We start from the raw sequence: 24,684 nt of genomic DNA, 5'->3' as shown, positions 1-24,684 counted from the left end.
ACGCGTAGTGTCAGCTTTAGTTCCGATGTCACATACAGTCTGATTTGTCATTGTCCTAGAAATGCCCCCTTCTGAGAGGCTGATAGTGCTTCCTGCACTTTAACTCGTTCCTCTACCTCCCTGAGGGTGATTTTGTGGCACGTACAGCAAGAATGGAATGCAGGATATTGTAACATATGCATAGTCAGAAAACTCAGCTATCCCTTTACACAGTGCCATGGTTTTGCGTCTTAGTGTCTGGAACGTGTGCTTTAGTAGAGGCACAGTGTGGCATTGGTTGTTTTTGAATCTTGGCGTCTTGAATGGATTTAAAATTTCCTCAGTGATTTGTAGTATTTATCCGCATAGACCCATAGGTTAACAAGTTACGTTGGTGACCAGATTGCTCACGTAGAATTGGCTTATTACTACCATGTATTTCTAACCTGTTTTCATCAGCATCTACGTCACCATATATAATCAGGCCTTTTTCTTCCTATTTTCTGTAATCCGTCTGTGGTTTGTAGAATGGAATCAACAAATGCAGCAGTCACTCCTGTTCCACAGCACTCCCAAGTGGGACTTCACCATTAATTGAGTAATCTGAGCACTGCTTACTTTTATAACTTAAACGACATGGAGAATAGTTAGTCCAGCACTGTTTACTCAGCTCCTTTAATTTGTTTTTCAATTGTAATTGCCTCCTAGTCTCATCCGTTATTTTTTGATATGGGTATGCATGTATGTCCCTTTTCAGATTATGCTTGCAAGGTAAACATTTTATTTTTCAGGTCCAACATAAATTATAAGGGTAAGTGAAAAGTTACTGTTGTGGAAAGAGAATTTTGCTAAGTTTAAGGGAACCCAGGTTTTTGGGAGAGTGCGCCCTTTCCCTGGGGGTTGTTTGGGATGTAAGGTCCCTGGACCAGCTGTTTCCGCCCCGCCCACACTGGTAGATCTGACTCGGGACAGTCGGTTGGATCAGTCTGAGTGACACAGACTGACTGTCCTCCTCTTCAGTGCTCACCAATTTCAAGGGCAAATACTGATCAGATGACTGAGTTTGAGAAAAGTGAACTCGACTGTCTTTTCAGATTTTAAAATGCCACTTAGAAGTTTTCAGTATATTAGGGAATAGAAGTTTTCAGTATGTTAGGGAAAAGTTTAGACTCCAAAGTACATTGCTTCCTGCGAGCTGAGTAGCTCTGGTACTAAATTGTCCCAGCTGAGACACCTGCAGAGAGGCGGGGCTTCAGAGCCACACAGAGCCAGGAAGCCTCGTCACAGTGAGAGGAGGTCCCCCTAGGGGAGTGCACACCACGTGGAGCTACTGGGCTGATGAGGAGGAGGGTGCTGAGGACAAGGGAAAAGACCAATTTGAGGACTAAATTTATGTGAAAGTGCAAATGTTATGAAATTATTATTAAGAGTGTATACCAATAAATTTAATGGAAGGTCATAAATATATTTTTGTGTTACGAATATACATAAACAAAATTCCTTGCAAAATCTCTCGGTGTACCTGATGCCGTAAAATATCTAAGATGGGACGGCAGAGTCTACAGTGGTCAGGTGTCTCCTGGTGGGTCCTGCAGCGGAACCCCTGCCGTGTTGGCCATGGAGCGTGAGCAGAGTGGACTCCTCATGCCCAGCCCTTGCGGCGTGCGCACCCTCCCACTCCGGAGACAGTCTGCCGGGGCCTCTGCGTTCACCAGAGCCCGCTGCCTGCCGAGGACTTTAAGCAAATAGCACTGAAGAGAGCTCTCCTAGGTAGATGGCTTCTGCATGTGGTAATTTTCATGGAAGAGCTTGGTAAAGAAAATTTGATCATTTTATTTTCAGGTTTCATCCATTTCCTGGATGTCATATAGGTCATTGGAAATTACAAGTTCATTTCACGTGACCATCTTGACGCAAATAAAATCTGCAAGGCCTCAGGATCCTCAGGATTTTCTGTTCTATTTGTTGTCTGATGTTACCTGTCTAGATTACTTCAAAGACTGGGATCATCCACGTAGTTTTCTTTCATTCTTGGTTCCAGATTAAAAATAAAACAGTGGATTTTATTTTGACTCTTCGAGTGCGTATTTTGACTACAAACTGTTAAATGAGCTCTCCCTAAACGTCTCAATGTAGGCAAGTTGTTAAGCAATTGCTGTGGAATAGAATTGCAATGTCATTAACTGGGGGTAATGCAGTGTATTTCTGTGAGTTTATTGTAAATTCAACATGAAAAATGTGCAATATTATTCTGCTTTCTTCCATGCAAAGGGTGAAATCAAAATTGCTGTTTCTATTGAAGATGAAGCCAGCAAAGACCTGCCTCCCGCCGCCCTGCTCTATAGGCCAGTTCGCCAGTATGTTTACGGAGTCCTGTTTAGCTTGGCAGAAAGCAGAAAGAAAACTGAGAGACTTGCTTTTAGAAAGAACAGACTTCCACCAGAATGTATGTACTGTAAAATCCATTGTTTGTTTTCCTCGGTACTTCGTAACCTCTTGTGCATTTTCTCAAGCCTTAGAAGGATCATGACTGAGCTCGCCCGAGTGCCCCGTGTAAAGGAGGCGGGCTCGTCGGGGCCTCAGGAAAGGAGGATGAGCCACGGGCTTTTTTCACTCACTAATGTCCGAGTCATGTTGTTTACTTGGTAAAATGTAAATGGCAGGTTTACGCTTTAAACGGAAGGTTGATCTGGAAAGGGTGCTGAGGATCACCATGCTGCTGTGGTTCCACGTCGCAGGCAGGGGCCAGCAGCGTCTGCTCCGGTGTCCACAGGACAGGGCTCAGTGTTCTGGGGGTTCTACCACTGTCCTCTGGCCCCTTCTGTGCAGTTGGTGTGTCTCTGTGTACAGCTCTAAGTCTGAGAGGCCCGGGAATGACTTTCCTCGGAGACCTCCTGCTGGCTGCCTTGGGGGGTGGGAGGGAAGCGTTGTGTGAAATGTTGGCCAAAGTTGAGGTCAGAGTCTTTTCCATCTTCAGGTGGGCCATTGTGGTACAAGTCACTGTAGTGTGTTTAGTGGGAAATACATACAGTCTAAGATAATGTTGTGAACTGCAGAAATTGTAGATTGACTAGACCATCCTCCAAACTAAGGATATTTAGTGACTGATCACCTGCTTGTCTGGCGGGTCAGCGCAGGCCTGGTGACGTGCAGCTGACCAGCTCAGGGACGAGGGTGGGCATGGGTCTCACCTGTGGAACTCTAAACTAGGGAGATCCTGGCAATGCTGAAACCCCAGTTCTGTGGAGTCGTAGGTTTTCTGTTTGATTACCGTGACAGAATTGTGAGTCTGTAGGCCTTTAACATGAAGCATCCGTCACAGCCCTTACTCGAGGGTAGCTGTCCTGGGAGTGGCTGCTGGGCTTGTGTGATGGTGACTAGAAAGAAGAGCTGATGCTGGCTCCGCAGGGCCTCTGTCAGGCTGCAGACGCCACATGAAATGCCGCATGTTCTACGGATGCTCTTCAGAGGCTGGTGTGTCCTGACGTGCACCCTCCTCCTCTCATGCTATGTGACTCCTCTGCTCAGAAAGGAGGACCTTCTTACTTTGCACAGGGCGATCAGTTTCCTGTTCCCCCTCCCAAGCCACCCTGGCCCCACAGCTGTGTCCCCATTCCGTTCCTCACTGGCCCCTTGGTTCTGCTGGGCCTGGAGCGTCCAGTGCTGCAGGATTGGGTGCAGCTCACTTCCTCTGTGTCCTTAGCCCCATAGCACTGCATTGCTTTCACAGTGAAAGGATATTCTTTCTTCCATTTGCTTGTGCATTCCAAAAACACAGTTACCTTTTTTTGGTGAGGAAGGTTGGCTCTAAGCCAACATCTGTGCCAGTCTTTTCTATTTTGTATATGGACACGACCACAGCATGGCTGACAAGTGGTGTAGGTCCCTGCCTGGGATGTGAACCTGCAAACCCTGAGCTGCCGAAGTGGAGCCCACAAACCTAACCACTATGCCACCGGGCCAGCGCAACACAGTTACCTTTATGCAGCAAACCCCTCAGGTGTTTTCACTGGTCACAGTGTGGGGCCCTCAAGTGGACCCTGGGACGGGCTCTCCTTTACAGTGTTTCCAGCTTCATTGAGGAGCCTGGGTATGGCTGGTGTGCTCTGTTTGCACCGCACTGGTGGGCGGTGGGCATCCCTTCATCTGCTGTCGCCTGCTGTCGTGGTCTCCCCTCCAGTTTAGAGGTCGTGTTTCAGGGCTGAGCTGTGGGGCAGGCGCTCTCGGGTGAGGTCTCGGCCTTTCCTGCCCTGCTGCAGGCCTGTGGGTTTAAAATTTCGAGCACGCAGCTGGCAGCGTGCAACGTGCTCACTGCTCATTGGTGTTTTGTACGTGGTGGTGCAGGCGTCCTTTAGGGGAAGCAGAAGGCAGGGGAGGGTGTTCACTGGGCAGACCCACACCCTCTGAGCGCCAGCCAGAGGGAAGCCCATCGTGGTGAGGGGCTGAGTGCAGAACCCGAGGCAGGGCCTGGCGCTGTCACAGAGATGGTGGGTGCCGGCCCACCGTGGGTGCACTGGCTGGGGCTGGAGGGCGTGGCGTGGGTGATGGGGAAAGTGGAGAAGGTAGTGTGCTCTGGGAGGAGTCAGGGCAGCTCTCTGAGTCTCTGGGTGTGGGGCCTTGACCTTGGTTGGAGGAGGCTCTGGGGACCCCAAAGGAAAGGGGAAGGAGGTATGCCATGTCCTCAGCAGATGGCATCTTCAGAGAATCCACAAGGTGCCTATTTACTTTCCTCCCTCTGCCTCCGTCCCCTGCCGCCTCGCTCTGCCTCAGGACACAGACTATGTCAGGTTAGTGCTGTGTACCTGGGTCTCTGAATTTATCAGTGAGAACAGGAGAGTGGAGAGGGAGTGATGTGAGGGCAGGGTGGGGCCAGGCCTGTGCCCCTTTTCTTGGCGAAGGCAAGAAGCACTGGGTGAGGATCCCTCAGGTGTGGTTTGGAAAAGGGAGCCAGCTGGTAGGAAGGGAAAGGGCTGGGCTTGGGGCCACACTGGAGTGGGGTGCTTCTCTACGAGGAGGGGCTGAGGCTGCGCTTGGCTGAGCGAGGTTTAGGAGCTGATACTTCTTCAGTGGAAGTAGGGTCTATGTCTGTTACTGCTGTGGGCATCCCTCTCAGAGGAGTGTCTGGCACTAATGAAGAGTGAGTAACTCATCCGGCCAATGGCCTGTCAGAGTGGAGACCCGAGATGTGGTATGTGGGAGACGACCCCATGCGTGGGAGTATGTGACGTCGCTGAGGGTCTGTGAAGGGTCTGCGCCTGGCACGCTGTGGTCTTTCTGCTCGGGGAACTTAAGAACCTGGGTTTTGACTTTTCTGTAGGCTGGGGGAGCCTCTGAGGGTTGGAGAGAGTGATGTTTCTGACAGAAAGGGGGGTGGGCAGGGATGCATTGCTGAGCTGAGGCAAAGGTGAAACCTCGAGATGGGAAAGGAAGGGCGGTCCCTGTGCCCGCTGCCCAGATGGAGCAGCGTCAGCCCCTGGCACTTAAATGTGGCCTCAAGGAATGTGTTATGAAAGTGCCGTTACGAATAAAAATTTGCCCCTGGACAGAGGGTGTGTCGGTTTGACCTGAGTGTACAAGTTAAGAGACTTGTTTGGCTCTGTAATTACAGTGGGTGAGATTTTCATATGTGGCTGCAGAATCTAGGCCTTTTTAGGGAACTGATAAAATTGGACTTGTTTCATGCATTGGTTACATTAATAAGGGAAAAACAGCCTATAGGACAGGTTTTTGTCAGTGATACGCGTCGCTGATTATCACAATAACTGGAACCCCAGCTCTCCACAGGGAAGGATTTCATCCTGAGAACCTGCCGTGAGTGTTGGGCCTGAATGCCCCCAGCCTGCTCAAACCTCCTGTGAGAAGTCGGTCTGTGCACTGTGGACCTCACATCTGAGTAACAGCGCGTGCACTGATGTGAGTCCCCAGGACCGGTCCTTCGGTTCCAGCTAACTCTGACACAGACTCTGAGGATGCCACTGGTTTACGTATCTGTGCCTGAAGCAGCTGCCAAGTGACTGCGTGTTTTAGCGTTCCTCAGGAGAAGATGCTGTGGCTTCCTGACGCCCTGGATAGATGGGGAAATGACGATGAATGACTGTGGTGAAAGAGGCTGACCGGGAATGGTCTCGGGAGTTCTTGGCTGACGGGATTTGAAGGATGAGTCTGTGGGAATCTTGTTGGACCCACAGTTGCTCTTGGACCATACGTGGATGAGGTGGATCTGTGATGCTTTGCTGGAGATTCATAACCCACGTGCAAGCACACCGTGCGGTCCTGGGCCGGTTTGTCCTTCATGTGCCCGCTGCCCTGCCGTCCACGTTGGAGTCTGGTCACCGGACTGTGCTGCGTGATTCGAGGCGAACTCCTACCCTGTAGGTGGTGCAGCCACTTCTGGACCTGAGGGTCTCGCTCCAGCACGGCTTCAGAACACGTGTGTGCAGATGCGTGTTCCTGGTGAACTCACCGCGCCTCTTGAGTTTCCCCGGGTGGCTTGTTGTCAGAGACAAGTAGTCCAGGGCATAGTGAAGTCTACAGCGTTCTTTAAAGACATGGGACTCTCACTAGGTTTAAGATGTGTGTCCCTTGGGAAATCTAATCTCCTGGTTAAGGCTTAGGATAAAGTGTTCCTAATCCACCATGAATTCTCATGTGACTGACACAGTTTCATCTCTACAGTCATATGTTTAAAGTAGGATGTCTACAGTCAGGTGCTGAAAAACTTCCAGCCTGTCAAAGTCCCGTTGAATTCTGTGCTGGCGGTTTATTTTCTCTGTCTCTCTGTCCATCCCTAGGTTCTACTGTTTTACTTTTAGGGAATTCATCAGAATGCTGTTTATTATGGCAGAATGCTACTGAAGTCACTGTGGTGGAATTCCAAGTGCCACGGGGGGAGCAAGCGGAAGCCTGCAGGGAGGTGGGACTGGGGAGCTGTCTCTAGCTGTGGGGACGAAGGCTGGGCCTGGAGATGGGCGCTGGGGGCTGAGCTGGCCCTGGCCTGGAGGCCTTCGTGGGTGGAATCCAGATGGGCGACTGCTTCCCACAGGCGCTTGGCCCTGGAGGCGGCTCTGCCTTTTGCTGCCCCTTGGCCCTTCTCCCTGGAGCCCCCTCAGTGCCCAGGGTTCCCCTGGTAACCCCCGAAGGTGAAGAAGGGGGTCAGCTTCTGGAAAGACTGCAGGATAGGAGGTTGCCTCATCCGTGGCTGAAGAGTTAAAAATCTGGGAAGTAAAGCCCAGTGATTTGCACATTTTAAAATTATCGTCCACTTAACGAAACTGACCTCTGTTTTCTGTAACAAGTCTCTGCAGTACCTCAGAATTAAGTAAAATAAAGTAGATGAATGTAAATTATAGACACATGAGATGAATTTATGGAAATAGGAAGCAGCTTTATAGACTGCCAATACTATTTTTATAAAGGGTTTTCCCATATTGATTCTCTGCTTTTTTTAACTATCAAGAAAAGCCAAAAGGAACATTGATTTTTCCTGCTCCAGTTTGCTTTAGAAATTTTGTTTGTGCCAAATAATTGGTACTGCTAATTAAAAATAAACTTTAATCTGTTCACTGTGGGTTATATTATAAAACAGAGTACGTTAACACAACAGTATTAGTGGGCTGTTCAAATACGTGTGAAAACTGGTTGTCATGAACATTTCCCCGTGATTTGATGAAAGCTGTTCTAGTAATCTGAACTTCTTTATTCCACAAAGCTTTCCAGGAGTAGCGTTATTGAACTGCCTTTTCCTTTCAGAGCTCTGAGTAGCCGAACTCCAGAGACCGCCACGCAGGGGCGGTGCTGTGCTTGGGTTCGTGTTCATCACAGGTCTTTGAACTTCTGAGCTTCCAGTCGACCCAACTGGGGAACGTGAAGACTAGGAACCACGTGTATCTACGTGTCTGTACTGCTGAGCTCTCCCACGTGCCCTCCTGAACACATGTGTTTCTGTGGACAGTGGGCTGCCCCAGCCTCAGAGATTGAAGGCTCAAGGAAGGATTTCAACCATTGAGGGCAGCGCTCACAGAGGCGCAGTGAGGATGGGAGGGCTGGCGGGACCCTGCTGCCTGCGCACAGCGCTCCCTGGAAGGTACCGGCAGTTTTCCTAAATTCAGAAGGAAGGAACAGCTGTCATTGCACCCATTTTTCTGTTTCTGCCCTGATATGAAGGACTGGAGTTCTGTTTTTATTTATTTGTGTGGTTTTGGGTTTTTTCCCCATAACCCCAGGAAAGCTCAGCAAGTAAAGCAATGGCACTTCTCTGAATACCCGCACATGCACGGACGCAGACCACAGGCCCAGTCAGGGGTGTCTGGGCAGCCATTCATCCCCATCTTCCTTCTCACCTATACCCGTGTTGCATGCTACTCTCTCGTCCGCAGCCCGAGGCGGGCACGCTTGCTGAGCACCAAGCTCCAGCCTGAGCTGGGAGACACGCTTTGTTGTGTGGCGCTCCAGGTGGCCACTGCCGGTCAGTTGGAATTGGCTTATACAATGAAACCTCCTCATTATTCCCAGTCTGGAATGGATCCCAAATCAGCGTTACACAGCTGGCTGGTTGTCGTGTGTTTAAATGTGATATTGGTAGAAGATGGTTAACGTCTGATGGAAAACACTGGGTTTTTACTGGCAGCTCAAGTGTGACAGTATTTTATGTCCTGAAGTTGTATTTTAAACAGGTGTTTTTGGTAAAGAAAGTGCCTTATAAATCTAGCCTCCGACACAGAAACCTGTGCCCTGGAGTTGCTTTGCCAGTGTAATGATTCGGCTTATTGTGAGTAAGGAAGACGGTTTGGTATTCAGTCTTTTGAAGTGGTCTCCCTCTTGAAAAGGTGCATTTTCCGAAAGGCTGAGATAAATGTTTGTTGATGGTGATGTACGCAAGATTTCCTCGTGGACGGCAGCTGGATTGGCTCGGCGCTGGGATTCTCCTGTTCTGTCTTAACCAGGCAGCATGAGCACGTCTCCCCAGGACGGCGCCATCAGAGAAGGCCGCGTACCACACCGCTCTGGTCTGAGTCCCGGATGTGTGTGCTCAGGGTGTTCTCCTAATCCACTTGTCCCAGACCGTCCCAGTAATCCGCAGATAACCAGTGTTTTCTGCAGAAATGATAAGAGCCCAGATTACTTGCTATTAGCTGGCTATTTTGCATCTGCCCTTTCCCATGAACTGAAGTTCGGGGACTGAGCCCCATTCCTGGGCAGCAGCCACCTGGGAAGAAGCCCAGAGCTAGAGGGAGAGGAGGTGCCGTGCGCGCCCCAGCTGCCCGTGCTCGGAGCTTGAAGCTCAGAGGCTGCTGCATGTGAACCCGAAAGTGGGCTGTGCCCTGGAATTCGTTACTCTGTAAAACACCAATCTTGAATTAGTGAATCTAGCGTGAGGAGCCTCCATGACATCAGTTGATCTCACGTAGTTGTAACTGTAGCAGGGCTCCAGGTGCCTCTGCTTCTCCGCAGCAGAGAGCTATCTTCGTGTCTGGTCCCAGGCTCAGACTCCTCCACCTCGCCTGGGCAGTGGGGTTCAGCCCCTGAGCCTGGGTGCCACGTGCCTTGCTGTGTCCTGGCCCTGCCTGGTACACAGTAGGGGCTCAGTGAATACTTGCTAGTGACTGCCCAAGGTTCCATGGCTGTGAAGTGGTGGTGTACACAGAAGATCTCCAGATGTCTGGGTGTTTAAAACCAGACACACGCATGTGAAAAACAAAGCACGTCGGGAGCAGGTGGCCATGTGTTGCTGCACATTATTTTACCAGATGAAGATGTATTTTCCGAGTTAGATTTGATCTGTTCTTGTCATGAGTAGTGCAGACAGGCAACAGAAATGCTTAGAGCAGTGAGCAGGAGTTAACACACCGAGCTGCTTCTCAGCTTGGTGTCCCGCCCTGTCCTGTGCTCCCGGTGGGCACTGACTACATGTCCCTGCTCTAGGATCCGGGCAGTCATTTGTCTGGGCGTGGGAGTTCTTAAGCATCAGGTTGGTCCTGGGGCGTACAGCATCAGGCCAGGTAAACTCAGGGCACACTTGGGGCCTTCTGAGCCCCACCTAGTGTATAGGGCACTCCAGGCCACCCTCGGGGGGAACAGACCCAGCACCCTGACCTCACTCACCTCTGATGTACCTGGGAGCATGAAGTTGTACGGTCTGAGCATTCTGAACTTAAGAATGGAAGTCCTCCACCCAGAGTTTATTTCTAGAATGAAGAGCCTTGATAAAATGAAATGATTGGTAAAGACTATAAAGGAGAGGTGAGGACAGAGCTGATGAAAAGGAAAGAAAAGGAGGAAGATGAAGATTGACTTAGCAAGAACACCTAGCATGAGAAAACTCACCGAGTCCTGACACTATAGTGGAAGTGTTTGAAGATGCACTGAACTCGTACTCTGTGTTCGTGTGTGTGTGTGGTGGGTATGCACGTGTGTGTGTAGTGGATGGGTGCGTGTGTGCATGTTGGGGGCGAAAAATGAGAGAACCTAGATTAACTGGTTCTACTACCAAAGATAAAGTCTAATCAGTTCTTTTAAATAAATCTTTGCCACCAAAATGAAGATGTTTCATAGAAAAAATAGATTTTTGCCCTTTTGGGCATGGAAATGAACTTTGTGGAGTAACATAATCAAAATGTAGCAATTGGTTAATGACTCATTTTGTAATCTCCCTTCCCCTGTTCTTCTGGGGCTGAGAGGGTGCCAGCCTCTGAGACTTTGGGGCAAGGCGGGGGTGGACGCTGCCTGAGGGAGGGAGGGCCCGTGGTGTGACGGCGCCTTCTGCGTGCGGCGCTGCGCGGAGCGGTGTGACTGCAGCCTGTGGCAGCTGGAGGGTGGACTGGATTGTGAGTCCAAGGACGGAGTCTGCTGGACCGTGGGGACTTTGTGCGTTTCTGTTTGGCACCTAAAATTACTGATAAATACAAAGATGCATGTATTTATATGTACATGTATATCTCTGTTTTGACGTGGTAGACTTTAAACATTTTAAGTGTTTTAAATTTTCCTTGAACGTTTTAACACTGAGATATTCAAGTGTAAATGAAAGGGATTTGCCAGTGACAAGGGTTGCTCTGCTGGAGAACTGACTTCAGCAGCACCCAGTTCCAGCAGCCTACTCCTGGGAGGCGGGTCCCGCGAGTGACTGGTCACGGTGCCCCCCATGCGCACGTCCCCTGATTTGTCTGGGGTGGGCTGCGCTTTTCCTCTTGCTGACACAGGGTGCGTGTCCAGGTATCTGACCCTGGACATTCTTCAGGACATTTGAAGAGATGACTGTCTTGCCTGACCCTGTTTAGAGTTGGATAGAGCTAGAGATGAGCCAGTTAATCACTTCGCTTTGTCAGGATTTGGGTTCTTCCCAGCCTCTCAGCTGCCGTAGGTGTTATTTTAGGGAAAATGAGCCGAGGTGGGGAATGGTTATTTGGATGGAGTTGCCGTGTCGAAGGTCACATCAGAATCATGGTGCTGTCCCAGCTGTGTGCCATGCGAAGGCCGTGCCTGGTCCAGGGGGCTCGCTGGGCTCTGCTTCAGTTCTGCTGTTTATTGACCAAAGCGAGCTAATTGTTACTTAGGAGATGCACGCCCACCTTTTCCTACCAATTGCCTGTCAATTGTGGGCTCAGTGCGGTTGGGGAAGACTTGTCACACTTGTGTGCCTTATCTTCATTGCCTTCCCCCATTGTAGTTTTCCCTTAATTCATTTGGAAATTTTGTGGGAAAATGTGAATGTCTGTGTGTTTGATAGTGGTAAAACAACTGTAGATAAAAGGTCACTGTTTTGTATTGTATCAACTTAGAACTTCTTGCTTTTTTTGAGGTGAAATGGGGAATTTTATGCTTTGTCTTCAATCTTGCTGAACAGAATTACGGTATGCTGATGTCACCGGGGACTTCAAAACACAGAATCTTGCTTCTGCTTGCTGTCTTACTAGGCTTTTGGGGTCTCGCCACATTGTAGTTTGTCCTTGTTAATCTTTAAAACAGAGTTTAACAGTTACATTTGTTAAAGTAAGAAGTCCTCAAGGAAAGTGGCTACCAAATGCAAATTATTTCTCAGATCTAACTAGTAAAAGTATTTATCTGTGTAGAAAAAGATTAGCCATCTAAATTGGATTTTCCATGGATTTCCACGATAATCACATGCTTCTATGAATTATACCAGTTGATATCACTAAGACTATTAACGGGTTTAAAATATTACAGCAAATTTTGTGTAGCATCCTTGACTTATGCATACTCGTTATGTGGGGAATCCAGTCATGATTTGATTGAGACCTGTGTTGGTGGCCTGACTAGAAATCTGAAGGAGCCACTGAAGTGCGCAGAGTCGAGAGCACAGTGTTCAGACGGGAGGATCGGTGCCCGGTGGCTTGCTCTCAAGGAGGCATTGCTACATGAGAGTGGCCTCTCGAGACTGTAGTTCCTAGAGCGTTTATTGTGTTGGGCTTCACGCCGTGGGATGGGCACAAATGGCGCTCCTCTGCTCTCTCTTCCTGTAGTCTCACCGGTGATCATTAAGGAGTGGGCAGCCTACAAAGGGAAGTCTCCTCAGACCCCGGAGCTGGTGGAAGCCCTCGCCTTCAGGGAGTGGACCTGCCCCAACCTGAAGAGGCTGTGGCTGGGGAAGGCCGTGGAGGACAAGAACCGCAGGATGCGGGCCTTCCTGGCCTGCATGAGGTCGGACACACCCGCCATGCTCAACCCGGCCAGTGTGCCCACCCATCTCACGGTGCTGTGCTGCGTCCTACGGTAGGTGTGCCTCTCGGAGACGCGTCTGTGTGACATCACTGGGGGCTGTTCCGGATGAGGCATGCTGTCTTCGTCTCATGTTTACACCTGCTGTAGAAACGCAGGCCGTGTGAATGCCAGGTGGGTTTGAATTGATGCCATATGATGTGGTAACAGAGTAGGTATATTTGTGAATGTGTGTTTCATTTAAGTATCATAATGATTTTAAACAGTTTATCCTTTAAATTTTAAAGGTTTTGAAGGCTCTCTGGGGGCTATATCATACAATATATGGAATTGTTCTATGGAAGAACGTACTTTTCTTCCCCTCATTTATCTGATCACACGTCCACAGTATGGACTTGTGGCGGCTATTTGATTTCTGTGGTTATAACCTGATGTGTCCTTGTTTGTTTGGTTGTTCACATTATCCCAGCTCGGGCCTTGGGAGCTTGTTCAGTGGGCTCCTGTGTCCTTTGTCCCCCCAGTGTGTCCTTTCTTTCTGGCACCATCAGAGGCCCAGGTTCATCCTGTGCTTCCCTGCCCTGCGCAGAACCCGTTATGTCTGAGGGGCCGGCTCCTCTCCTTGGAGAGAGGGATTGAAAACCCAGCTCTGGGCCCTGTGTGCTTCCAGGCCTTCTTGGCCAAGGGGCCCTGCGTGCCTGTCAGACACTGTTGGCATTTGGGAGATAAATTGAGTTGACATGCATACCTGAATCAGGTTCATTAGTTTATTCAGGGTTTTTTTTTAACCAGTTTCAAACTTAGGAAAAATTTGCAAGTATAATACAAGGAGCTCTTTTACCCCCAGATAAGTGAGTGTGATTTTCAAACAAACAAGAACACTTCCCTGTAGAACCACAGTATAGCCATGTGAGCATCACCACCATCAGGTCCCTGTTTCTTTTCTTTTCTTTTTTTTTTTTTTGAGGAAGACTAACCCTGAGCTAATATCTGCTACCAATCCTCCTCATTTTTGCTGAGGAAGTCTGGCCCTGAGCTAACATCCGTGCCCATCTTCCTCTACTTTATACGCGGGATGCCTACCACAGCATGGCTTGACAAGTGGTGCCATGTCCACACCCGGGATCCGAACTGGTGAACCCTGGGCCACTGAAGTGGAACGTGCGAACTTAACTGCTGTGCCACTGGGCCGGCCCCCCCTGTTTTTGTCTTAACTTCAGGGTCCGGTTCAGACCCTCTCTTGGCCTTCAGAGGTGAAGTCTGGGGGTCCTTCAGCAGACATGGCGGAGGGCACAGCTGCCCTCTGCTCCTTGTGGTCTCGTCTCGGCCGTGGGTCTGTGCTCCGGCCATGTGGCCGAGGGGCTGTCTGCAGGCTTCTCCAGCGCGGCTGCTCTGTCCCCTTATAATTGATACAAGCTTCGTGGGAGGCACTTTGAGAGGGTGTAAACACTGCTGTCCTCAGAGTTCAGCGCATTTATGTTACGTGGACTTGCGGCTGTCTTCTTCAGTGGCTTGCAGTCCACTGCTGCCCTCACTTGATCTGGTGCTCGATTGTCAGCTCTGGGCTTCTGTGTCCTTCTGATGTGTCTCGTCATTCTGTGAGCACTTGCTCACTTCCCTGCAGAGATGTCTGGCCTCACCAGAGATGCCCTTTCTCCCGCAGCCGTGGTTCCTGGTGGTGGGGCAGTCAGACACCAGGCTCTTCATAGCCACTCGCTGCCCCTGGGCCCGTGCAATGTGTATGAGGGTACACAGATGCCTGTGTGCTCGACGACTTCTGGTGCCTCCAGCCTGCCCATCCTAGCTCTCCCTCTGCTGAAGACAGAGCCTGGGGCCCAGCTGCCCCTGGGCCCTCACTGCCTCTCACTGCCCCAGACCCAGCTGTTGCAGCCCCTGGGCTGGACCCCCTCTTCGGGCCCCTCACCCCCCTGGGTCTTGCCTGCTCAACTCTGGACGAGGACAGAGCTCTAGTGGGGTGTGTGTTTCCTGCAGTTTCTTAAACTCATAACAGACTTTAAGGCCAGTGACTTATTTAGGAACCTTTCCTTAATTAAATGAGGTCGACTAAGTGAGCACAGTGTGGCAGTTTCTCATCTTTAGCTCCAGTGAGGATTAACTAGTGGGAAAGACAATTTCTTTTTTTTTGGTTTTAGAATCTTATGTTTCCTCTAATGCAAAATTCATTTACAGGCCCGGTTTTATCAATAAAAATCTTATATTAGCCAAAAATTTAAGATTAAGACTTTGGGTGCTCTGAGATCCAATTAGCAGTAATAAATTTGGCTACTTTGTTTTTCTTTCTCTCAAGTTTAAAATGATGTGTGGCTTTGAATCTAGTGGGGCAGCTGACTGTCCTTCTTGAACCTGACCCACAGCTTCCGCCAAGCCTGAATGAAGACGTGGTGCTGCCCTGAGGCTCGTGTAGCTGCCCTCGGACGAGGTGGCCCTGCATTAGTGTGAGCCGCTGTTGTGTTGGTGGGAGCGAGGCACTGAAGTCGTTTCATTCTCCCTGAGACGGTGGTACCTTCACGTCTTATCTGTCTGTGCTCTTGCGTCGTGGGGCGCTGCACGCCCGAGGTGCACAGACGGGGCTGCTAGGTGGCCCTGCTGTCCTCTTCGCTTGCCTCAGTCCTCGCGCCCCTTCCTCAGCCATTACTCCAGAAACAGCTCTGCCTGTTTTAGGTCCCTTCGTAAAGTCTTCCCAGATTTTACAATTGTCCTGGTCCCCGTTTTTAAGACAATCTTTATTGATTTTTTGTGGTGGTTTATAAAAAAACGTACTTATTTTAGAGCTTGAAAGATTAATAAATATGACCAGCAGTCTCAGGAACTGGGAAGGGTTCGTGTTGGAGTGAGCCTTGGCCTTTGCTTGTCTCTGTGGTGTCGAGAAGCTGTGGGGAGCACAGTGCAGGCCCCCGGTGTGCAGGTGGAGGCCAGATGACGTGGTTGGTCGTGACGAGACTGTCGTGTGTGCAGGGTGGGCGCATGGGGCCAGGGAGCTTCTCACTTGGAGACGCGCAGCTTCAGATCCTGAGAGGAGCTCGCTGGGGAGATGAGGCAGAGCAGCTGTGGGGACGAGTCCAAGGATCTGGGGCCAGGACACAGGCTGGTCCACTTGCTTCCATTGAGAGAATCCGTTCTGCCTGCTGCATTTTGGGCCATGGGACAAGCAGGTGAAGGAAGACAGCCTGCGCGGCCTCTGTTTGATTGATGGGCATCACCTACTAAGAATGTGGGGACGGGCTGAATAGGAGGTTTGTAGTTTCAGGGTCAAGAGTGGAGGGCACGGCAGGGGCCTGGCAAGGTCGAGCAGGGAGTTGGTGCCTGCCTCTGAGGGCCTACCGAGGGTGACTGGGGCGGGGCTGGCAGCCCAGTGGTCTTTTCTGGAGAAGTTGCAACCTGTGATGGGAGAGGGTCTGCTGAGGTCAAGTGGCCCTGCTGGAGGTCAAGTGCGTGACCCTGGGCCTTGATGGCTCGGGCAGGGCAGGGTCAACCATCTCAAGGCCAGGCTGTCATCCACAAAGACTTCTCCCTTTCTTTAATCTTTTTTGGTTTTTTTGCATAATTTCAAACTTGAAGAAATTGTAAGGTTAGTACAAAGAGTTGGTGACTGTTCCTCATCACCCAGGTTCCCCACACGTTAACGGTTTTTTGGGGGTTTTTTTAAGTGTGCTTTTTTTTTGGGTGAGGAAGATTGACCCTCTGCTAACATCTGTTGCCAATCTTGCTTTCTTTTTTCCTCTCCAAAGCCCCCGTACCTAGTCGTATATCCTAGTTGCAAGTCCTTCTAGTTCTTCTATGTGGGATGCTGCCACAGCATGGCTTGGTGAACAGTGTGTAGGTTGGCGTCCAGGATCTGAACCAGCAAAACCCTGGGCCGCTGAAGCAGAGCGTGTGAACTTAACCACTTGGCCACGGGGCTGGCCCGACATGTGAACATTCTACATGCGGCGTTCTCCTCTTCTCTCCACGGGTCTGTGTGTTTGTTCTCAGTCCCTTGACCCGAGGTTGTGGTGCGATGCCCTTTGCCCTTGAGCTCTTCAGTGTGTGTCTCTTGGAAAACAAGGATGTTATCAAAATCAGAAAGATGATGCTGATGCACCTCACCTACAGGTCTCACTCGCATTCTGCCGGTTGTCCCAGTACTGTCTTTTATTTGCAACAGAGTCTTGGCTTGTGCTGTGTTCAGCTGATGTGTCCCCTCAGCCCGGCTCCCTGTCTCCCTTCAGCTGGACGTCTGTAGAGGGAGCATTGTCTGCTGCAGACCAGGGCTCTGCCGATAGTCCCTTGTGAACGGACGGCTGCGGCCGCCCCAGGACATCGTGGTCAGCCCCTGGGTGCAGTTTGTCAGCCTCTGCATAGACTCTGTCTCAGTCTAGATTTGTCCATGTTCCTTCACGGTTGGAGTCCGTTTCTGTGTTTGTGGCAGGCACACCCAGCGGGGAGGTAGCGGTCTCCTTGAGGTTTCTCTCATGAACTCAGAACCCACACATTACTTAGTGCTCAGTATGACCTTACAACAGCAGTCAGGAGGGCAGGGGAAGACGCAGCCACGTCTCCAGAACCCGCACCGTGGAGACCGCAAGGGGCCAGATCTGAGTGGAGGTTCCAAGGAGGGTGGAGCCTTCCCGGGGTGAGGCCGGGAAAGACAGACGAGGCCCTTATCCCAGAGCTCACATTCTTGTGACGAGACAGACTGTGTGCCCAGCTTCCCTGCTTCTGAAGGGCAGTGAGAGGAGGAGCGATACGGGAGACCACAGACACCCTCACACCTCTGTGCTAGGAAACTTGAGGCCTGGGGAGAAGGCATGGGAAAGGCTGTCTGGAGAAGACTGAGCAACGTGGAAGAGATTGAAAACAGTCAGTGCTCAGAGGGGAGCAGCGTGCACAGAGGAGCTGGGCACAGGGAGCGTCAGCTGCCCTCACCTTGCTCCTGACTGCCATGCCCTCGGGGTGGGCTAGCAAGGGAGCTGCATTTTATGGTATTTCACCGTTGTTTATGTATGCGCCTCTCTTTGTGTACACACTCCCTGCTCTCTCTGCCTCCAGAAAGGCTCGGCCAGGACTCACAGGGAGAAGGAGGTAGAAGGTAACTGCTAAAATGTAAATAGAAAGCCAGCTGGAGAAATAGCAGGTACTCTAACCAGGGAGAGCCGTCGTTGCGGTGGCTGCACTGAGTACTAGAGTCTCTGCTGCCAGGAAAACCAGGAATGGTCTTGAGAAGACCAGGCGTCCCCAGGATGGTCTTTTTTCCAAGTCACGGTTTGCAAAGGAGTGCCTGGCCTGGGCTGGTGGAGGGCTAGCGCTTCACGGGTTTGTAGGATGAAGAAGCCATGTCATTTGTAGTTGCATCCTCCAGGGAAAATAGGAAAGCTGGGTAAGAAATCCATGCAGGCCCCTCAGCTTGTGTCACCTGAGTCTCCCTAGAACCTGAACGCCAGGTTGTGTGTGTGACTGCTGACCGCTCATCCTGACCCCAGACCCTCTCTCTTCCCCGCTGTAGGTACATGGTGCAGTGGCCCGGAGCACGGATACTGCGTCGCCAGGAGCTGGATGCCTTCCTGGCCCAGGCATTGTCCCCCAAACTCTACGAGCCTGATCAGCTGCAGGAGCTCAAGGTAAGGGTCAGCCTCAGTCCTTGGCGTGGGGGTCCGGGAGACACAGCTGGCCGCACTGGGCAGCACGCTGCTGGTGTGAGCTTGGGAGCCTTCCTGCTCGTGGAAAAGGTCGAGTCTGCTCTTGTCCGATAAGGACTTTCCCTTGTTTACCTGTGGGTGTTCATTCTTGTTTTCACATCAGGAGGTAAATTGGCTTTTATTTCAGGTGGGATCCCAGACCCCGGGAGGGCTTGGTCTCAAAGATTTCCTAACATCTGGCCAGGATTCTTTTCCTTATTTCGTCCTGTTGTTCCTAATTGCCACACTCGTTTTCTCTGAAAAGGAGTCTTTGCCCTCCTGGTGTTGTAAGTCCCTTTAGAAACCACTTGAGGACCACGTGCACCTCCTCCGGTCCTCGTCGCATTTACATCGTGTCCTCTGACTCCTGTCCACTAGCTCCCTGTGTTCTTCCATGGTTTTGACAAGTTAATTTCTCCACGTTTCACCTGATTTCTGGTGTGCTCGTCTGCTCACTGCACGTGGATCAGTCACTGTGTTCGCATGGCTGTACTTGCTTTCTAATTTCTACACTAAATTTTAGAAAGTTTAAGACTTTTCAGAGGTAGCTAAATTAGTGGATCTGCCTTTTCTTTTTAATGTACAGGGTTTTGGTTTTTTCTTTGCCATTGGTTATTTATTTGTTTATTTTTTTACAAAATTTAATTTGTAATCCAGTAATCTCTTTTGACAAAATCGCCTTCACTTTTAGATCTTTTTGCCCTTCCTGACAAAGGCGTGCTTTCCCTGCAGAGGAGTTTCAGGCTCACTTTACAGATTTTCAGTATTCTACAGTTGGGGCTCAATAAATTTCTGGTTTCCGCCAAATTATCGAGTTAAATTCAGTAATTTAGTGTTGAGTGACCCTCAACTGTGCAGAGCCCATGTCATTTGTGGTCACCTTAGGCTTTTGATGACTTTGAAACAAGCTAAATAAGACAACAAAACTTAGGAGAATTCACCTCAAATTGTATTCTTTACTTTGTAGATTAAGCTTTTCTGTTTGTTAGATGGAAATTATTGTTACTTTTAATGGTTTTGAATCTAAGTTTCCGTTGTGGAATGTTTGGCTGGGGTCCCTGGGCGAGGCCCCCCTCCCCTGTCCTGGGCTGGTGGTGCCATCACCGCCTCGTCCCCACATGTGCTCAGGGGTGTTGGAAGTACTGTTGCTGCAGTGTGGTGCCACCCCTCTACCTCTGCTTCCTGTTTCTCTTATTTAGATTATTACATCAGTATTGACATCCCAGTTCTGAAAATCAGACCGCCAGGTATCAGGTATGCCCACCAAGCCTGTTCACCATCAAGTTGCTTTACTCAGAGTTCATCTTCTCTCCCATATCCTTTTCATTTTTGGATCAGCACAGAGGATATAACTTTGAAAGACAGTCCCACTGTAAGCTTTCATTTTGGTTCTTTTGAGGTCTTAGCGCTTTCATGGTTTCCCCTGATCCGTATCTACAGCAGGCGTTCCCAGAGCCGTGTTTAGAAAGGCCCGTGTCATGTGCAGTGACTTCAGGCTCGCCACGTGCCTCTGGCTCTTGCTGGTCTGAGGGTCTGCGTTCCCTTCACCAAGGACAGCCTGCACCCTCAGGGCTGCATTCACGAGCAGCATAGATCCCGAAAGAGCTGGAAGGGAACACAACAGCATTCGTTCGGGGGAAAGGTAGTTGTGTTTTTTTAAGATGAAAGATCCTCTCAGCTATCAGATTGAGAATCATCAATTAAATGCTATACAAATCCCTGTGCAGAGCTGAGGGTCCCAAAATTCAGTGATAGAAAAGTGAATTTTAAAATTGCGTTTTCATTTAACCATAAAGTTGTTTTGCTATAACAAAAGCAATGACGGAGCTTTTCTGTGAGCTACCATCTCACTGTTGAGGATATAGTCAACTCTTGATTTCTGCTGCTGTTCCGGGGCCGGGACCCAGGGCCTGGATTGCCCAGACAGTTTTTCTTCTCCCATTTTTGTCCCCTATGTGCTTTGAGAATAACGTAGAGAAGAGAAAGAAAAGACCCAATTCTGACAGCGTGGCCTCTTGTTGGCTTTTCTGATGGGAGGTGTGGTGGGGAAAGATGTTGAAACCGTTAGCTAAAGTGACTTGTAAGAGGTTTGTCTCAACCGCCTGCCGTGGCCATGAATGTTCAGTGTCCAGCGTGGCTCCAGGACCCTGACGGTGGCTGATGGCCCTCACTTTTCCCTGGTGTATTTCTGAGGCACTGCTGCTGAGTCCTGCGTGAATGTCAGTGCTGACTGGGTGTGGAGGAGGGCGTGCCTCTGCACAGACTGACCTCCGTCTAGTTTCTTTCTCTCTTGCTTGTGACGTCGCTGTACCTGCCTTAGATTCTCTTAACAGTTTCACGTGCCAGGTGCACAGTATGAAAGATTGAAAATGGACAGCTTTAAAGACAGTATTGGGGCGTGTAGCATGTCTGTGAAACCTGAAGGGGTTATGTTGCAAATCGGGAAATAGGACAGATTAAAGTAGGATTCTGTTAGGAGTTGGACAAAGTCACTTCCCTGGGATTTGCTTCTTGAGCTAATTGGCCTGAGATTAAATTCCATATTCCTGTTTCCTAAAAAGTCAGAAAGTGTTGTCACTGTTTTCTCTAGTTGAGGAACTTTGGATAATGTTGAATATTTTATCTTACTTGGTATAAGAGAATGAGGTTGGAATGTGAATATCATCAAGTTCAGGTTCTGGCGCTGCCAGTGACCGGTTTTGTGGCCTTAAGGTCTCTGTGACTTGGTTTCTCCATGTATCAGACGGAGTACTAAGAGCAACTCCTGTGTATGCGGTGGCTGAGATGTAACGGAGATGATCCATGTGAAAATCCAGAGTGGCATCTGATATATATTTATTGTCACCCATAAATATTAGGTAGTATTATTTTTATAATTAACATTTAGGGAAAGAATATAAATATATCAACTAACAGCGAGGCCCTTTAACATAAATATACGTGTGTGGATGAGGTAGACATCAGCCCGCCAGGAGCCCTCGTTTTCATGGTCGTGCTTCTGTGCTCCACACACCTGCTGTCGTTGCCTAACCTTAGCGCTCACATGGCCGTCTGCCGGAGTGCTTTTGAGCCGGATTAGTCAAGTCAGGGTTTGGATGTGGATGCGACCAATACCAGCAGGGACCAAGAAATGGCAGCAGCTTCGAGCTTCCCCAGAAGGGCGCTGCTGACACCTGTGATGTGTTTGGGTGGCAGAGCAGATATCTGCAGAGCAGCTTAAGCACCGCCATTACCGTACCCCCCGCCTTGGCCAGGTCCTCCCGCCTCTGGCCCCGGAGGCTGAGGACTGGCAGGAGAGAGCTACTGGAGGCTGGTGGCCGTCGTCCTCGTGGAGGGGCTGAGGCCACGTGTCTACACGGGCAGCCTGAGCTCGGGCTGGCGTCGCTGCGGTGCCACTCCCGCAGCATCAGCATTCCAGGAGGAGACGTTCCCTCCTTCTGCCTTGAGACTCAGAGGAGAAGGGCTTCCACGTCTGTGCAGCACGGGCGGTGGGGCCTGCAGGGATCAGTCAGTCGGGCGAATGTTTCCTGTTTCCACCCTCTCTTTTCCTCTTTCTGCTCATAGATGTAAAATGCATCCAATTCCGTCACCCCAGCCCCACCTGCCCTTACCTGAACATGTTTAGCTCCCCTCTCAACACTGTAGAGAAGCAGGAATCCGCGGGGTGGGCTGGGAGGGGTGGACAGACTTCTAGGTTGGGGAAGTTCTGAACTGCACTGACTTAAAAATAACAAAAGAGGTTGGAAAACACAGTGTTAGCTGATAATGGGGGAATGTTGACACTCACAGCACAAAACAGCAGATAATCGTGAACTCATTATTATTGGCATTGGAATGATCTTTTTTCTCTTTAATGAAAAGCCAGTTTACCTGCACAGTTATGCACTGCTTAGGTTGGTACCCCATGCAGACTGCATTCTTGAGACGCCATCACCTTAGGAAATAAGTGTGCAGGGTGGGAAGACAGCTAAGACCCAGTCCCGGACGATCCACAGCGAGGCCCTTCACAGACAGATAATCAAGAGTTGACTGCATCTGTCAGTGTGTATCTCGTCCTGCGCATCGGGTGTAGAAGAGTGGGCTGCGTGTACGAAGGAAGGCAGGCAGGCCCAGCACTGCTGACCGGGCAAGAGGAGCGAGGCTCCCATAGTCTGCATGGTCCAGATACAATGTTTTTGTTGTTGTGTTCTTTCATTTATAAGCTATCCATTTCTCCTAAAGCATTTTGACAGTCTCATTAATAAGTTGCTATATAAACATTAACACATAAGATAATGTGGACGTAAAGTACAAGCTTTAGAGTGAAGTTATACCAAGTAATGTTTTAAGACAACTACTCGGAAAATGTAGAATCTTAATAGATTGTTCCTTTTACATCCTTTCTGTTAATCTGTTCCCAGTGTATAGAATCTGAAGTGTAAAATTTTATTTCACAAATGAATTGTGGGCTTGTTAACTGTTAGGGAGACCATTAATAATTTGTTACTTTGTCACGTGTCCACCTTAAATACAGTATTCCTTTACAGTTGTATAATGCTTTACAAATTCCAAATTGAAATATTTCATTATGTTTATAAAACAGTCTCTTAAATTTAAACTTGTTAAATAACATAGAAAGTGTTTCTGTTCAGACAGGCCAGTGCTAGGTCCCTGTGAGGTAATGATGGGTGTGTTGAGGGGGTGATGGTTGGGGGGTGTCCTTGTTAACCCTGGAGAGTTGTAGTCAGATGTTGCAAAGAATCGGATCCTGTAGTGTTCTTACTGCATAGAAATCACTCTTTTCCATTTTAAGATTGAGAACCTCGACCCCCGAGGCATTCAGCTGTCGGCTCTCTTCATGAGTGGTGTGGACATGGCCCTGTTTGCCAACGACGCTTGTGGCCAGCCAGTGCCCTGGGAACACTGCTGTCCTTGGATGTATTTTGATGGGAAGCTCTTTCAGTCCAAACTGCTCAAAGCAAGCCGGGAAAAGACCCCACTCATCGACCTCTGTGATGGTCAGGTCAGTTGTGGGAACACAAGCTGTGGCGGGCGGGGAGGGGCAGGTGGCCGCCTCCAGCTGGAATGAAGGCATGCTCACTGGCTGACCTGTCGTCTTTCGTGCGGGGTTGGTAATGAGCCTGCGTGACAGGGATTCTGATTCAGGCTGGGCCCAGCACAGCGTTTGAGTGTCAGCTTGTTGCCAACGTGAGCCCAGGTGCACGGGTATTGTACACTTGATTCTCATTGTTCACAGTACTCATATTCTGTAAACTCGCCTTGGATGCTGAATTACCAAATCCTGAACCGCTGCTCCCAGGGAGAATGCGGGGTCACGTTCCTGTGGGCCTCTGGTTGCAGCATCTTCCTCCACCACTCGGGACATAACTTTGTTTTAAGTGTGTTTCTGTTTAAAGACGTCTTTATATATATGTGAATGCACCGACACTGACCTCAGGGCCGGTGGCCTTGACTCTGACTCAGCCTGAACGAGCTCGTCTCCCTAGGGCATGGTGCAGCCGGGCCTTGGGAACACCAACCAGTACTCAGCGGTGCGTTTGGGGCCGCTTCCAACAGCACAGCCACCCACGGGAACAGAAGCCTGCACCACCTAGACAGAGAGCAGGACACCTGTTCACAGTGTAGCAGCTGAAGCAAGAAGGCAGAGGTTGCCTTCTCCCCTTCTCGCTGGCAGCTCAGCGTCCCCCCTCACATGTCTGTGAATGACCACGAGATGCTGCCAGTGTTGATGTGGGTTACAAACAGGTTTTAGCGAGTAGGCGAATTTGCATATTGGGACTCATGAATAACGAGGATCAAGTGTACTTTTGTGTGTCTGTGTGTGAGGAAGACTGGCCTTGAGCTAACATCCGTGTCCATCTTCCTCTATTATATGTGGGATGCCTGCCACAGCGTGGCTCAATGAGCGGTGCCATGTCTGCACCCAGGATCCGAATCCACAAACCCTGGGCTGCTGACATGGAGTGCACAAACTTAACCACTACACCACGGAGCTGGCCCCTTTGAGTGTGCTTTTTAAAATCCTAATTTAAAAATAAAGTGAAGGAGATTGTCTTAAAGAGGCTCACGGTGCTCCAGGCTTTTAACCCTTAGGCTACAGAGCACACGCTGTCCCCGTGCCACCGTGGCTCTCAGTTGAGCTCCATCTGAGGACAGATGGACGCGGGAGCAGATTGTTAGAGTCTCTGGTTAAAGGTTGGTTGTTGGTCTGTGTATTTGTGTGCATATTAACAAAGTCTCCACAGTTGAATGTTTTAGATGTTTTTCACGGTGATGTTTGACACACATGAGTTGTGCTGTCCACAGTTGTACAGCTACGTTGTTCCATGCTGTGACTGACGTGAAGCCACCAAACAGT

At 49.8% G+C, this 24,684-nt stretch overlaps 1 protein-coding gene across 1 annotated transcript in view; it reads left to right on the top strand.

Annotated features, from left to right (window-relative positions):
* The window catches only part of LOC124240822 (constitutive coactivator of PPAR-gamma-like protein 1), a 109,588-nt gene that overhangs the window by 72,479 nt on the left and 12,425 nt on the right, over positions 1-24,684 (top strand). Inside the window, exons 11-14 of the mRNA XM_046663917.1 lie at positions 2,251-2,425; positions 12,459-12,708; positions 18,155-18,269; positions 23,119-23,328. Coding sequence (XP_046519873.1) covers positions 2,251-2,425; positions 12,459-12,708; positions 18,155-18,269; positions 23,119-23,328 — 750 coding nt within the window. The remainder of the gene's footprint in view (positions 1-2,250; positions 2,426-12,458; positions 12,709-18,154; positions 18,270-23,118; positions 23,329-24,684) is intronic.

Source organism: Equus quagga, chromosome 6 (assembly GCF_021613505.1).
Source record: "Equus quagga isolate Etosha38 chromosome 6, UCLA_HA_Equagga_1.0, whole genome shotgun sequence".
Lineage (NCBI taxonomy): Eukaryota > Metazoa > Chordata > Mammalia > Perissodactyla > Equidae > Equus > Equus quagga.
The sequence above is the reverse complement of the archived record's forward strand: the minus strand, read 5'-3'. Positions and strand labels throughout refer to the sequence as shown.